The sequence below is a fragment of the Netta rufina genome (genome assembly GCF_964035555.1).
Source record: "Netta rufina genome assembly, chromosome: 20".
Taxonomy (NCBI): Eukaryota; Metazoa; Chordata; class Aves; order Anseriformes; family Anatidae; genus Netta; species Netta rufina.
Genome location: NC_140144.1, coordinates 10,705,429 through 10,720,802, shown reverse-complemented (window position 1 = coordinate 10,720,802; position 15,374 = coordinate 10,705,429). Strand labels below are relative to the sequence as shown.

Sequence of the window (15,374 nt, the reverse complement as noted above, 5' to 3'; positions counted from 1 at the left end):
ATACACTATTTTAGGTTTACATGTTCTTTAGTTTTTAATGTATAATGCAGCCCTTGAAAATGAGGCAGACTGCATTTAACATCTTGAGCATACCCTTCCCTAGTAAGATGTTATTCCTGTTGCTAAAATTGAGTTTGTCAGTATTTATTTAATGCACAGAAATTCAGTTCCGGATACTTGTGCATGTACTTGTTTAATATTTGTAACTTATTTTTCTCCTCAGGGAGGAGCAGAAAACAATCCTGCCCGTAACTTCTTGCTTCAGTCAGCCGATCACAACATCTGTTAGCAATGCAAGCTGCCTGCCCATCAGCACATCAGTCAGTGTTGGCAGCCTCATTTTGAAAACTGCTCACATTATGTCTGAGGATAAAAATGACTTTTTAAAGCCTGTTGCAAATGGCAGGATGGTTAACAGCTGAAAGGCATTCATCTTTCCAGCTTGTGACCACACCATGGAAGCATTTACACTAGCTTTTTATATATATAATATATATTATATAATGTATATTTTTTTTAAAAAAAATAATATTGGGGTCATGCATTTCCTGTGGACTCTTTGATACTTCAAGCCCCTCTCGCATTAGCATTCTGAAGAAAAAAAACTTACTTTACTAGGGTAAGGCGTTCACTTTCCACAAATGAATGGAATTTGGACATTGTTTTACTTAAGCTTAAAGCAGCTTTTTATGAGTTTGTAGCAATCCGGTGCGGTATCTGAGCCATTCTTGTTTAAAATGGCTTCTGTAGAAAACTAACAACTCAGTTATTTAAACTAGCAGGATCCTACAATGATACATCTAGTGAAAGGAAGACTAACTTATTTGTCTCTATTTTGTTTCATGAGAGAAGAACTTGTGTCTCGTTGCAGCTGCTTTTTCCTTAGTTGTGGAACTTTGCATGGAGTATTGTTTCCTGTTTGAAGACTGAGAGGTGGGGATTTGGACTTGAGACTTTTTACAGGGTTAACACACCATTAGCTTTGCACTGCTGCGTTATTTGCAGGTCTGTGGTGCAGTGCTTTGCTGCAGCTTTTTGTTTCCATCCCCCCACCCAGTTTCTGCTTTAGTACTGTAGATACACATACACAGGCTACTTGTCCAAGTAAAGTCACCAGAAGTAAACCAAGTGCCTAAGTCCTCCAGCTAATGTACTAGGTATTGATCTCCCCAAGTTATACATGAAACAATTGTCAACCATTTTGAGAGGTTATGCACTAATGTAACAGCATTTTTTTTTTTATTAATAGTTCTCAACTTGCAGATTATAGAATCCAGATGACTTGGCAAAAAGTATCAGGTGCTCTTGGCTTTCCTTTGAAAACCCTGTATGTAGTGTTTGCACTGACTAACAAGATGGTATTGCTGTTTTTGTACTGTTTTGTTTTTAATTTAAACTAAATATTGGGAATTTAAGGCAGTTATTACCTTTTGTTTAATGTTGTTAATCATTATTTTGTATTCAGGTTTAATTTTTGCTTGTTCAGTGGCAACTTATTTTCAAAGACCTTGAAAATACAATAATATAGCATTATCTGACCTTCAGAGTACGGAAAAGTGTATGAATTTATGCCCTGTTAAGATGTGACTGAGAATCATGTTAGACATGTCAACTGAAAAGAGTTTTTCATAAATACACACAATCTAGAGCCCTGGGCATATTTTTTTTAAGAAGCTTAAAAATTGACTTTTTTTCGGAAAAGAAAGCAGGACTCTCCCTCCTGATAATTACTATCTTGTTTGTCCTCTTACTTTTCTTTGTGACAAGTTTTACTTTTTTTTATGTTTTATTAACTTCTGTGAAGTTGTTTACTCTGAAAATTGTACTGGAATATTTTAAGCCAAGCTGATCTTTCACCAGGTGTACTGCATGTAAGGGCTTTTCCTGCTAGCAAAATGCTTAAAGAGGATCATGTTACTGGTCGTCTGAGTTGTTATTTTACAAAATCACAGCTATGTGGTCGGGTAAGATTTTGATAACTGTTTTGTGCACGTTTCTGGGGGGTGGGGGTTGGCGTTTCCCTGAGGGTTACTGATTAGACTAAGTAAATATTGGTGTTTGATATCTCTCCTAACGAACCTGTCCATGAAATAATTATGTTGTAAATATACATGAAAATCCAAGGGTTAGTTTTGATATTCTGGTGTCAGTATGGAAGATCTTACACATCTATTTAATACTCAAATGTTAAGGAATGTATGTAGAAAAACAGTCAAGTAGTCTTCTAGTGTTCTCTGGCTGTTGCTGTACCTTCCTATAGCCAGTGCCACCTCATAGCTAGGATTAGATTGATGCTTTGTTTCACTTGCAACTCAAAGTGAATGGATACAAGAACCAGACCACCTTTGTCACCTTAACTTATTTCCTATTGATGTTAAATTTAACTTAGAATGTTAGACATAAATATGATTGTTGTATATTTTATACCAAGACCATTCTGTAAATATGAATTTATATTACTTTTGAAATGCTTCTGAGATACTATTATTTGCTGTACAATGTAATTCCAAAACAGATATGCAAACAAGTATGTCTCTTTCATGGATATTTAAACAGTGAGATCTTCCATGTTGAAGGTGATGTAATTTTTTTAAAAGATTTTTAAATTTTAAATTGCTATTTTGTTACAAAAATAGAGAAAATATAAAGGTTTGAGAAGTCCTTATTTGCCCTCAGGGAAAGAGCCCTCTGTGCACCAGAACTCCACAGAACATCTTCAGCATGATCTGAGGGTGAATATATACTACATAAATTGATTGTGTATTTACCTTAACTTTTTAATTTTAAAATTGCAATTTTAAAAACTTGGTTGTGCTCTGCTGGAGGGGGATTGGGATAAGCTGCTTACACACATTTGCCTGTTTGTCCAGTGAAGTTACATAAGCCTAACATATTCCTGCCAACCATATTGGCATATTTAAGAACAAATGTATCTATATACTCTTGTCTGCAGCAGGAGGTCCCATGATAATAGTATTTCTCTAGGATGACCATACACTTCATATGGAAAGTTGGTTCTTAACTGAGGCTAGTTATTTTCTCAAATTTTTAATATAGAGAATGAAAGGCAAAAAGTTACTTGGGGGTTTAAATAGCATGTCAGCTTTTGTCTTGCAGTTTTAACACTGACTATGTGATTTTTGCCATGAAACTATGCCCTCCAGTGCCCTGACAAGTAGAATCTACAGGTGGGAACCTAGTTCTGGCTTTCTTCTTTGGTGGAGTTTCATCCCTTGACCCTATATAAACAAGTATGTATTCATTTGTCTAGTTGCAAATCAGGTGCCTTTGGGCTACGGAAGGGCTTATTTTCTGACACTGAGATATAGTGACTAATCTTCGTGCATTAATAGCAGTGATTCCCATTTAGGTTTTGGCCTTTGCTGTCAGAAGAAAAAAAAAAAAAAAAAAAAAGGCCCATAGCAGATTGGGGAAAAGAGATTGGCTCTTTTGCTTTGCTTGGACAAGCATTTTTTATTATTTTTGGTTTTGTTTGTTTTTCCCCACCCCTACTAGGGGTACAGCAGGGATTTCACATGCAAGAGATACAGGAGTTATTAGTATCTAAGTTAATTGTGTTGCCTCACTACCTGGATTCATTCCTTGTTTTGCCTCATTTCCCACATAGGTCTTAATAGAGACTAATGCTTGTGCTGGGAGAATGCTTGTGTGAAAAGTAGTTATCTGTACATTCTTAACGTGTAATTATAGCAGAGTGATCGCCCTGCTACTGATATTTTGTTCCTGTAAACAGGTGACAAGAAATGAATCTTAGTGTTTATGCAGATTTTGCATTGTAGAATGTATACTAGACCCTTCAAAGGAAAGGTTAGACTCTTTGCAAAGCAAACTGGCGTTGGTTCTTGGTAGTCTAGTACAGGGACGCTAAAGTTTGACACTTGATTTCAAAGAAGAAAGATTGTATACAGCTGATTATGTTAAATAAGCTCTTCATTGCTCATTGTATAAGTCTAATTTGGGAGGTTTTAGTGCTTTGATAACATGATTGAGATTTTAATTTATCCTGTACTCAAGAGCTGAATGCTGTTCTTGTATAATAGTGTACTAGGCTGGATGAGGTACAAAATAATGCACAGCGGTCATAAACAGCTGAGGAAAGAACACTTAAAAATAACTATCTAAACTCAGAATAGTTCCAAACATGTTTTCTGTTTGCTTTCTTAAAGCACAAGTTGTCAAGTTGTACCTGTTGCTGTACATAAACACTGTATGCCAGCAGCTCCTTGATCATATTTGTGAACAGATTTTTCATTATTATTAGACTTATTAAAGGAAGATGCTGAATTTGAGAGTGTAACAAAATGAGAAATGATCGACATATAGTATGTAAAAGTCCATTATTTATGTTGTAGCTTAATCCCTTTTGTCAGGAAATTCCCTCTAATTGAGGGACCTCTTCTGCAAGCAGAACACAAATGTGCTTTTTAAATGACCCAATTCTCCAGTATAAATGAACAGCTAAAATTGGCAGTAGTCGTCACTGTATCTCTTTGCTTGCAAGGGAGCACAACGAGGGAAAAGAACTAGCAGTGATGGGATAAAAACAAATGTGAATATTCCAAATTCCCTGTATCGAACCGTAGCGCTACACCCCGTTACTTGAGGAGTAGGTTTGTGGAAGCTTTTAATCAGTCAAGAGGTTGCTGTAAAAGCTGAAATAAAACAGAGCCTGCATTCACTACTGCCAAAAGCCAGGGTCATTTGCACATAGCCCATCAATTTATCCAGAGTAGATCTCAGTTAATCCAAGGCATGGAAATGCATGCATTTTCTTAGCTGGGCAAACAAGTACATTATACGGTAGTTGTGATACAACACACGTGGCTTTTATTTGTACTGCACATACCCACTGTACAGCCACTCAGAAGTATTGTGGTTAGCTTGCAGCATCTGCTGTCCGCATTTATACTGTTTACTGCGTATTCTTTTCCCTGGAAGTTTTAAGGAAATTTTTTTTCTTGTTGCATTGATTACATTTTATAAATTTGCTTAGCTGGAAAGTTTGGGAAAAGAGGCCTGTTTGTCAATTGTACAACCGATTGTGAAGCTCTAGTGTGAATATTTTTACGTCTGTATTAGACATTTTCTTTGCAAATCTATTGTTCGATTGAAATGTAAATGAAATAAAAGATGGTGTACACCCATCATGTATAAAGCAGGCACCATCGCTACGATGGATTTAATGCTCATTTTTATGGCGCATTCTCAGCTTCTATTTAAAACTATAATTTAAAATCTGTAAAATGAAATGGGGTTATATGGGGGAGTAAATTCTATTCCGTTTATTTCGGTTTTATTCCCGACTTGTACTGTTTCCCTTTGTGTTAGAAGTAGGGCAGGGCCCGGCGGGGCGCTCTGTGCGTGTTTGCTGTAGCACTGAAGTGAAGAGGTTTTAGCTTTGGCTGGTCACAGAGTAGAGCATCATGGTTTTCAGTGTTTGAGAGAATCGATGGAAGAAGTTTGCAGTATTGACATGTATTTGCATGCACAAATAAAAATTATTTGTCCACCTTCACCGCCTCCGTGCCTCAACCCGGGGAAGGGCCGGGAGGGAGGGAGGAGAGGAGGTGGTGCGGGCCCGGCTCCCCCCCCGCCGCGCGGTGGTAGCGCCCGGGCGGGCCCAGTCCCTGCCCGCGGGGTGGTGGCGCCCGGGCGGGTCCATTGGGCCGGGGGAGGGGGGTGCGGCCTCCCCTGCTCCGCCTCCTTCCCGGCCTGCCCCGCGCGTACCGGAGCGGCCTCGGCTGGCGGTGAGGGGGCGGCGGGGCCGGGGCTGGGGCCGGGACCGGCTGGGGACGGGAGGGGGGCAGCGGCCGCCTCCCGGTAATCCGGGCGATAATCCCGGTAATCCCGGCGGTGAGCCCGCAGCCGGCACGGAGCAGCGCTGCGGAGGGGGGCAGGAGGCTGTGGAGGTGGCGGCCGTTGCCTCAGCGGCCCCGTCCGTGCCAACAGGAGCCGGCACCGCTGGGACCATGGCAGCCGCGGAGACCTCGCCGGTGGTGCCCTGATCCGCAGCGCAAATCCCAGGTCCGAGCCGTCAGCACCGAGCGTCTGCCTGGTTTGTCCCGGTATTTAACACGTATGTGCTTCCTGTTCCAATAACGCATCTGTTTTTAACAGAAAAAGCGGTTGTGTTTTCTCTAAACGTCTTTCCTTCCATGCATTTCCTTGTGTAAATGCGCGGACTGGCTGCAGAAGTTCTCATGGGTTTGTCTTCAACAGCTTGAATTAATACAACCTGAAATCTCTTCCTCCAGGTTTTGTTGGAAGCTTGTTTCTGAGAGACTGGAAAGGAATAAAGGTCAGAACATTTGAATTTGATTAATTATGTTGAGCGTTTCTTAGCTTAGAGGAATCATTGTTAAAATAATTAAAATAATATTGGAAATTAAAATGTAAATAATTGGGAAATCAACCTAACGGAGCTGTCCTATTGGGGCTTTCAAGATGCCCAAGTCACGGTTAGAAAATTCATTCTCCACGGGTAAAAATATTTAGATATATACTAAAGTACACTGTAGTGCAGAAACGGGTTCTATAACAACTTTTTTTAGTAGTGAGCCTCAAAGCTTTGTTCGTAAAGGTTTTTAACTTAAATACATATGAAATTGTGACCAAGAATTAACCCGTGACTGACTGCTCTGTAGATAGTGGGCCATTACCTTCTTACGTGGCTAAAAAAAAAACATGAAAAAGTAGAGTACTATTGTTACACGTTTCGAGGGGTTTCTTGTGCTGCATGTTTGAGTAAGAGAAATGTCTGTTTTGTTAATTTATTTTTTAGAACATAATGACTGCTTTGGACGATAAACTACTTGGTGAGAAGCTCCAGTATTATTACAGCAGTAGTGAGGGTGAGGATGAAGACAGTGAGAAAGAAGATAAAGAAGGGGAGAGCTCCATTCCTGAAACTGTTGGGGAAATAGAGCTCAGCAGTGATGGAAGTGCAGTCAACACAGGTATTGTTATATCAAGCTAACTGTTTTGTAATGCTTTGCTTACTGGAAGTTTTGTGTGTTTTTTTTTTGGTAATGAAAATCCTATTTTTATGTATACTCGAGTCAGAGATTGATCATTTCCTGGCTATAGTCTAACCTTAGTTAATAGCTGGTTCTTTATTTTAGCGTTTGCCTTACGCTTTGAGAGGCTTTGGCTTTATATCTAGGGCAGTTAGTCTCTGCAGACTAAAGAGATTTATGCAATTTGGCTGATAATCCATAAATTTCTTTCCTGTAAACCGCCAGTTGTTAACCACTAGCAGTCCTGATGTGACAGATGTAGGTGCTGAACAAGTATGCGAGGAACAGAAAGTGGCCAGGCTCTCCTAAAGCAGCATTCTGTACGGGCACTGTCAGGGGCACGGTACTGGTCTTTGCAGACAGTTGGTGGGATCCAGAGGGTACTTTTTAGATTCTTGTGAAATACTGGCCCTCTGTATTTCAGTGTGTTTTCTAAGAACGATAAAAAACTTTTTTACGTATGTTCCCATCCATCACCTGAGAAGGAAGAATGGAAGCATTATGGTACTAAACTGGCATATTTAGAGAGGATCTGAAAAAGTACTTCTTTCCACAGGGCCCCAGCAGCATGGTAGCACATTGCAAGGTGAAGTCTGTGAGAATTAACGCTATTGTATGTCACAGAATGTACTTCTGTACAGGAATATCGACAAACTTGATTATAGTTTCCCATCGCATTCTTTTTGTTCTTATGAAAAGTCACACAGTAGTGGAATTCTTGAGGGCTGGTGATTCTATTTCAAGAGCCCAGATATTAATCTTTGAAATAACCTTTGGGACAATTATGAGAGTAGCCTAGTTAGATAAGCTTTAGTCTTCCCAGATGTACCGAAAAAAAAGAAAAAAAAGATAACCCAGCACCCAGATACGCACGCAAGGACATGTAAATGGCAAGCTACTTTTATTTCATTTAATTACAGCATTTTGCACAGTGTATAAAAAGTTTATGACAGGCCCACTATTTTACTGCTGCCTTATATAGTATGACTGTACTTTTAAACGAGAGATGTAATTGTATTGCACGTTACGAAATGATGTTTGTAATTTTGTAGTAAATGCCATTTAATTTCAGGTCCGAAAGGAGTCATTAATGACTGGCGGAGATTTAAACAACTGGAGACAGAACAGAGACAGGAGCAGCGCAGAGAAATGGAACGACTCATAAAGAAGTTATCTATGACTTGTAGATCTCACTTAGATGAAGAGTCTGAGAAACAGAAGCAGAAAGAGATCCAGGAAAAAATCAATGGAAAGGTAACATGGCCCAAAGGAATTAAAATGCCATTTAAATGTTTGACATTTTTTGTTTCATCGTTTGTGTATGTGAAGCAGATAGGAATCATTATCTGGTCAGCAGGTCTGTTTAGCAGAGGAGGTGAACAGACAAAATGCATAAAACTCTGTTCGTTTCAGTTCTGCAGACAAGACGGTGAATTTGTTTTGGCAAAAGTTGTTTACTGAAAAACTAAATGAAAAAGCTGATGAGAGAAGGAAGCTGTTTGACAGCATAGACTGAGGTCAGACACCTTACCCAAAGCGGTGCTCATAGCTTAGTGAAAGCACATAGCTGCCATTAACCTGAATTAAAGTGGGAGCAGCCACTTGTGTTATTAGTGCAGCCTGTGGAAACAGGAATACCCAAGGCTGAAATCACTGTTCCCACTGGACATAGTTCCTAATTAGATCAAAATGGAGTGTAATACAGAGGGTGCTTGAGCCTTCGTGGGTTGCACTTTGGTATTATTAAAGATGAGCGACCCACATTAATCCTCTTGATTTAAATCAATTATGTAAGTGACCCACATAGTGATGTAGACCTTTTCTTTTTGTCATATATCTTTCTGTGTATTTTTTAGATGACATTACAAGAATATAACATGATTCACAATGATGAAGATGATGAGGAATTCTTACAGCGATACAGGAAGCAGCGGATGGAGGAGATGAGACAGCAGTTGTACAGTGGGCAGCAATTTAAAAAGGTTTTTGAGATTACCAGTGGAGAAGCATTTTTGGACACGGTTGATAAAGAGCATAAAAGCACACTGATCATGATCCATATTTACGAAGATGATATCCCTGGCAGTGAATCCCTGAATGGCTGTATGATCTGCCTGGCTGCTGAGTATCCAACCGTTAAATTTTGCAGAGTAAAGAGTTCGCTCATTGGTGCCAGCACCCGCTTTACTAATAATGCTCTGCCGGCTTTGCTGATCTATAAGGCAGGTGAGCTCATTGGCAACTTTGTGCGAATCACTGACCAGCTTGGAGAAGATTTTTTTGCTGTAGACCTGGAGGCTTTTTTGCAGGAGTGTGGTCTGCTTCCAGAAAAAGACCTAGTGCTCCTGACTTCTATACATAACCCATCTGCGTGTTACAGTGAAGACAGTGATCTGGAAATAGACTGAACCACTTACACCGACGGGCCAGTAGGTGTAGTTGTACAGCGGGATGTTGTTGTGCTAGGGGCTGGTTTCTTCCTTTCTTAGCGTGGGTATATTATTCTTCCCCTCCATGCACTTCAACTTTTGCTCGTTAAAATTTTGTTTAAAATAATACAAGGAATTCCTAACATTTTCTTAAATTAATTCAGTAAAGTGCACACTAAAACTGTCTTGCTTTTATGCAGTTCAAATGTATTATACTAAACCTGAATTTCTAACACAATTCAGTAAATTTAGGAAATTGTGTATTCTGTTGTCATCTCTCACTTAAATTTTGTAAACATTTTGTTCTTGGATCAGTTGTTAATAGTCAGTCTCCTTACAAATTTGCTTAAACAATGCGAATACCAATTGGATCAGAAAGTGGGCACCTAGTTACTAAGACAAACGTGTTTTGAAGTGCTCAAATCTTTTATTAACCTGCAGTTGAACTGCTGCCAGCAAATTAACAATGCTAGGTCCCATCTTCCATTTGTAGTCCCCTTCTTGGAAGTACCATTGTTCTAACAATTGGTGTCATATTTTTGTTCTTTTCTCACTTGCAAATAACAACAGCTCCTGACTTGATACTGAAAATTACTTTTCAGCTGGAGAGGGTTCTTTAACCTTAACCCGAGACTTAAATGAGAAAATCTTCCTTCTGTTACAGCTCTTAATGTATTCTTGGGTTTTAAAATACCTACCATTAGTTCATAGTAGTTACTTCTGCAGAAAATAAGCTCTGCCTCTTAAGAGAAAGAGACCTTTTATGAAGAGCTCCAAAGGACATGCTGAATAGCATCAAGGAGAACTTTGTTGGCAAAATGCAGAATTAGAATTTGAATAGCCTCAGAATTTCGTACATCTCTAAAATTGTTAAATCACTGCTGATGGTCATTTCTGTCTGTCTTCAGATTATCTGCTAAGATGAGTCTTCAGCTGCATTTTGAATATTAATAACCCCTGGACCTGAAAGATGACTGGAAGGCTCTGTGGGAAATCATCCTTGAGCCGATAGACCAGGTCCCTAGGCAGGCGTTCAGTAGCACAGCTGATTCCCTTGTCTGAAGCACAGGGACTCATTCTTGCACAGAGGGCTTGGCTTGATCAAAACCATGGCCACTGTCCTGTTCTTCCTCTGATGGCAGTTCTTCAGGAGCTATCACAGCTCTTTCAGCTGCCCAGTGACATTGATCTTAAAGTTCTCTTCTCCCCCAGAACACAGGGGGGCTCCTACTGCTGGGCACAGGGTGAAAGCCGTGCAGCACTGGCTGAGCCCATTTGTCTTTTCATGATCATTATTGCTCCTGCACACAAGAGCTGTATATTGCGCTTTGTCATTACCATTTGTTAGTGGTTACGTTTTTATTAAAGTGTTTGTTTTGTTTATGCTCTACTAACTTTGTATATCAGAGGTAATATGGGGAAGTAATTTTCAGGGTTTCTAGTACGTTACAGTTCATCCTGACTCCAGCAAGTCTAGCGCTAGGTAGCCGTGAGATAACCTGAGTAGCATTAGAAACCATTAGCAATTTACAGTGAGCGCAAGCATGAAAACCTCCAGTGATGCAGAGCAACGCAAAGGTTTTCCTGGCCAGGTTATGGCTGAGTGACTCAAACAATGTACCTGGTACAAATGAGCATGTTGAATGCGTGCACTCTGTACGTAGTTGTTACTGAATTACGTGTCTTCTGCATACTTAATTGGATGTTACAACACTTCTGCTTTCTCATGCATTCCTTATGTTGCTCGTTATTTTTTAATTGTGAGGAAAGTAGACTATAGTTACCTGAATGTACGACCCAGTGTAATGCCATGTTTAATGATTAAATTTAATTATGTTTTTTTTTTTTTTTAATTTTCGTTGTTGTTGTTTAGCTTTTTTGCAAGTTGAAGGCACTTTGGAACACCAGGAAGAAATGCAAATGTCTGTGTAAGCTCTTGGTTCACAGTAAGACTAGATCTTAATAGAGAAGAATAAGTGTTGGCAATTGTATCTATTTGAACTATATTACTAAAAGTGCGATAAGCAGGAAGATAAGTAGTTTGTAATTAAAAATTACTGAATTGGCACAAATTGTAGCTGTTTTAAGGGAACTGGCAGAAACCCAAATTTTAAAATGTGATAAGGGATTCTTTTCTTTTTAGAATTGCGGAAAAAAAAAAAACACATGAAAGTTACGTGAAATTAAATCATTGAGCGTGGGTATCAGCACATTTAAGAAAAAAAGTCAAAGCAGCTGTAATTTATATTTAGGAGGAGGTTCAGTTAAGTCTGTAGCACAGACAGGGTGCATATTAGCATCATAATAAAATGATTTGGAGGGGCGAGAGCTGACTGCTTGAAGTGCTTTGAAGTTTTATTTGTACAAAGTGTTTTTTGTTTGTTTTTGTTTTTTAATCCCTACGTCAGTAAAGCTGTAATAGGATCAAAACCTCTCCTGCTGCTCTGTGTCAGATGGCCTGCAGCAAGGGGACTCGGTTATTAATCTTCAGTGCTCAGCTACATGACAGATGTTTCATGGTGCCAATAGCAAAAGGAAAAAAAAAAAAAGGCGTGTGGGAAAGAAGTCTGAATTCAATTAATCACTAATCTTGGAGAATACAATAAGCATAAGGGAGAGAGGGATAGAGAGAAGATGTGTTAGGATGCTGCTTCTCATTGTCAACACAGACAACACAAATCTGAGCAGTCAGAGGTTGGCTGCTGGAGCTGCTGAGAAGCGTTGTGGGCAGGGCTGGGTAGTGCTGCCGGTGCTTTTTAAGATATGTTAGCTATTTGTTTGTCCCCTGTCTGTTCAGTAGAACTCAAAACTACAACTCCTGTCTGTAAATGTTATAGGTGAAATGCTGAAGTCTATTTATTTATCTAATTTTAGGTAAGGCCCTGACCAGGCTAAAAACTGGAGTGTATTTGTGTATATATATGCATTAGAGGACTGAAAATAAAATGAAATTGTACCAACCCCTACATACAATAAAATAGTTCTGAAACATCCAGTTTGGCATTGGGAGCGTCAGGTTTTTGGTTTGGTGCAGGTGCCTCTCCTTGCCCCAAAACTATTGCATCCTGCCACCATCAGAACTCCATTTGTGTTGATGTGCTCTACTAAATGGTTTGGTTTTGAATAAAGGATGCTTTTTAATTTTGTCAGATATTTCATCTATCTTTTCTGGCACAGCAACTTCCCTAGCATAAAACATAGCTCCTGGCAGAAACGTGATGGCATTTTTGGTACCACAAATGGCTCTGGTGCAGGAGGTGGCAGAGAGAAGTTGGCTGCGATGTCTGAAGTGGGTTGTCTGAATTGGGTTATGCACTCAAATGTTTTGTCTCTAGCAATGCGCCTTATCTTGTCTGGGCCAAAAGTCCTCAGTGCTCTTAGGGACCAGCAGAAGCTGGGAAAGAGTTTGCCCAGCTCTCCCTGCTAGCTGAGAACTGCTGACCCTGCGCCTGCTGGGGGCTTGGTGGGTGATGCAGAGCCCGGGGCTACGAAGCTGGGCAGGTACCGGCCTGAGGGTGACGTCCCTTGAGCTCTAGCAGTTGTTCCCTGCCCCAGCTACTGCCACCAGCAATTCTGTTCCTTTCATTAGTGCGTCTGATGAAACTGGTCTGAGCTATAAATGTGAAAGTCGAGGGAGGCTGGAGTGTCAGTGCAAAGCGACCGGGGTTGGTTGCCTTTCTTGTGCTGTGGCAGAGCTTGTGCAGGCACTGCTCAGGTTTTAATGTTTTGGGATGCAGTTCTACCAGCATCAAATGAATGCAAGACTTCTTAAATCCATTATTTCAGTGGGGCAAGAGAGCTCAGAAGGAAAACAACTGGTGCTGGAAAACAAGGTTGGTACTTACTACCTTTAAATGTTTTGAGACATTTGCACTAGTCTGTGTATCTGAAATATGACAGCAAGGTAACGCATGGTGAGGATTTGGTGAGTAAGACTTCTACTGAGCTGTTACGTGCTCTGTCTGCAGTCTGTCCTTTCTGTGCCGTGTTTTCTGTCTGCTGCTTCTCAAGCCTAGGACAAACATGCAGATATGGCCAAGGTGATTTGGGCTTTTTCTGCCTGTTGGTGTAGCTCTGCTTAGTCCTGTGTGTACCCGTGGAGCCTGAAAAACCACAGCTCCCCTGACGGGCTGTCCGTTTGCTTGTCTGCATCTGTCTCTTCTGGTCATGCAGCCATGTTGCATCGCTTTTGGAGTGCTGGGGGTTTATTTGCAGGGACACCAAGAAGTGAATTAGTACTGTAAGGTTCCTTGATGTTTTATCGGAGCCAGATAATCAGGTTCTCACCCCAAGGACAAGACTAAAAAATCAAAGCTTGTGCTGATTACGCTTTTTGTCTTCAATATCATTGTTACGGATAAATATCTTAACATAGCTAAAAAGTGCTAGATGCTCGTGGATTTACATCTTCTTACTTAAAAGCATTCAAAATATGCCGTTCTTGAAAAATCCAAGCAGCCATTCCTGCTCTGGTGCCTGGTGAAGTGCCCCAGCCTGGCTGAAGAACTCATCAGATGAGGGTGAAAACGCTGCTGGATGCCCCCGATCCCACCCAGGTGATGGCCGTGCACAGCTCACACCTTGAGGCCCCCTTTGCATGCAGCAGCACTGCGGGCAGCTGATCTCCTCCTCCCGTCCACTCCGGTCATTGTGCTCGGTGAATCACTGCTCCAAAGGTCACACAAACACGGGCAGATGTTGGCGCTGCCGTTTCGCGCACCGCACGTACGCAGCGCAGCGGCAGCGGTCTCCTCTCCAGATCAGCCCGCGGGCAGGCGAGCTGCAGCTGTGCTCCCCGGAGGCACTTGTTTAAAAAATGGTGCTTGTATGAAGGCGTCTTCTGGGCGGGCCAGGAGCAGGGAACAGCAGAATGGAGTCTGTTGGAGCTGGGTGTCTGTCGGAGCTGGGTGTCCGGCAGCCCCCGGCTCCGTGGTGAACCCTGGATGCATTGGGCAGCCCCCCTGGGTGATGCTGGGCTGTTCCAGAGCCGCAAGCTGCCGCCGTTTGTACTCTGTCAGGTTTGGCAGGGCTGCCTCAGCTGCACTATTCCTGGCAGGATGTTCCCCCGTGGCGGCAGGGAGCACCTAGGCAGCTCTCCCCATGTGCCTGCCGGGCCGCAGCGCGCTTATCGGCTGGTAGCAAAGCCGTGCTGGCAGGCTGCGATAGCGACAAACAAAAGCAGGATGTTTGTGGTCTAACCGAAACGAGCCGAGCTTGTGCTGCTAACCAGATGCTGAAGGATGCTCGGAGGCTGGAGCTCTGCACAGCCAGGGCAGTCGTGTGCGTGCCCTGGAGGTGACGCGGGAGCACAGCGCACAGCTCGCGGGGTGCGTTCCCCTATGGGGAGATGCCAGCAGCCAGCCTGGGTGCTGCTCACTCTGCTTTTCAGCAGTGTTGCCACCTGAGTGAGGGCTGGGACCCTCTGGCGGGCTGGCAGCCCCTGGTGCATGAAGCCACCACATTTTGGGCTGTGGTGGGCTGGGTGTGTTGGTGCCCAGGCACGTCCTGCACACCCGTGCCTTCCTCAGCAGCAGCGTGTGCAGTGCGGCAGAGCAGGGGTCTGCAGGGGACTAGGACCTCCAGATGGAGGGATGTGGTGGGACAGCTTCTCTGGGCGGTTTTTCTGGAAGTTTTCTCACCCAAGAGCACCAAGAGCAGGAGCACTGCCCACCTAGCAGACAGTACTGCCAGGTTTCACTGGTGAATTGGCCGCATGCTGCTGTCTCAAGCCCCAGTGCAGGGGCAGAGCAGAAGCACAGGACCCGGGTCCCTCCAGCTCCTCCAGCCACTCAGCACAGCAGGGAGCTGCAGCCTCGCCTGCAGCTGGGGCTGTTTGTGCCCTCAGAGGTGGATTTCACGTGATAGAAGTGCCCCGTGCTGGGCTTAAGCTCTGCGTCACCAGCAGCAG

At 42.3% G+C, this 15,374-nt stretch overlaps 2 protein-coding genes across 8 annotated transcripts in view; both read left to right on the top strand.

Annotated features, from left to right (window-relative positions):
- Positions 1-5,526, top strand: part of RC3H2 (ring finger and CCCH-type domains 2) — a 29,643-nt gene extending 24,117 nt beyond the window's left edge. For 2 of the 3 annotated variants that reach the window (XM_084299013.1, XM_084299012.1), the window contains one exon: positions 224-5,526. In XM_084299013.1, the coding sequence (XP_084155139.1) occupies positions 224-422 (199 nt within the window). In that variant the 3' untranslated portion in view covers positions 423-5,526. The remainder of the gene's footprint in view (positions 1-223) is intronic. The other variant, XM_084299014.1, reaches the window with a different exon arrangement.
- Positions 5,527-5,741: 215 nt separating this feature from the next.
- On the top strand, positions 5,742-12,461 carry PDCL (phosducin like). Of its 5 annotated transcripts, none has more exons than XM_084299355.1 (6): positions 5,742-5,768; positions 5,971-6,086; positions 6,276-6,319; positions 6,803-6,977; positions 8,110-8,291; positions 8,894-12,461. In XM_084299355.1, the coding sequence occupies exons 4-6, from the start codon at positions 6,809-6,811 to the stop codon at positions 9,443-9,445; spliced, it is 903 nt and encodes a 300-aa protein (XP_084155481.1). In that variant the 5' UTR covers positions 5,742-5,768; positions 5,971-6,086; positions 6,276-6,319; positions 6,803-6,808; the 3' UTR covers positions 9,446-12,461. The 5 variants fall into 5 exon arrangements, with proteins under 5 accessions (XP_084155481.1, XP_084155478.1, XP_084155479.1 ...); XM_084299352.1 differs by having other exon boundaries at positions 5,971-6,097; XM_084299353.1 differs by lacking the exon at positions 5,742-5,768 and having other exon boundaries at positions 5,846-6,045.
- Positions 12,462-15,374: the final 2,913 nt, after the last annotated feature.

Excerpts from the sequence above, each read along its gene's own strand:
- PDCL (XM_084299355.1), top strand. The coding sequence starts at position 6,809 with ATGACTGCTTTGGACGATAAACTACTTGGTGAGAAGCTCCAGTATTAT. Across the intron at positions 6,978-8,109 it reads TGGAAGTGCAGTCAACACAG|GTCCGAAAGGAGTCATTAAT; the intron begins GTATTGTTATAT and ends ATTTAATTTCAG. Across the intron at positions 8,292-8,893 it reads AGGAAAAAATCAATGGAAAG|ATGACATTACAAGAATATAA; the intron begins GTAACATGGCCC and ends TGTATTTTTTAG.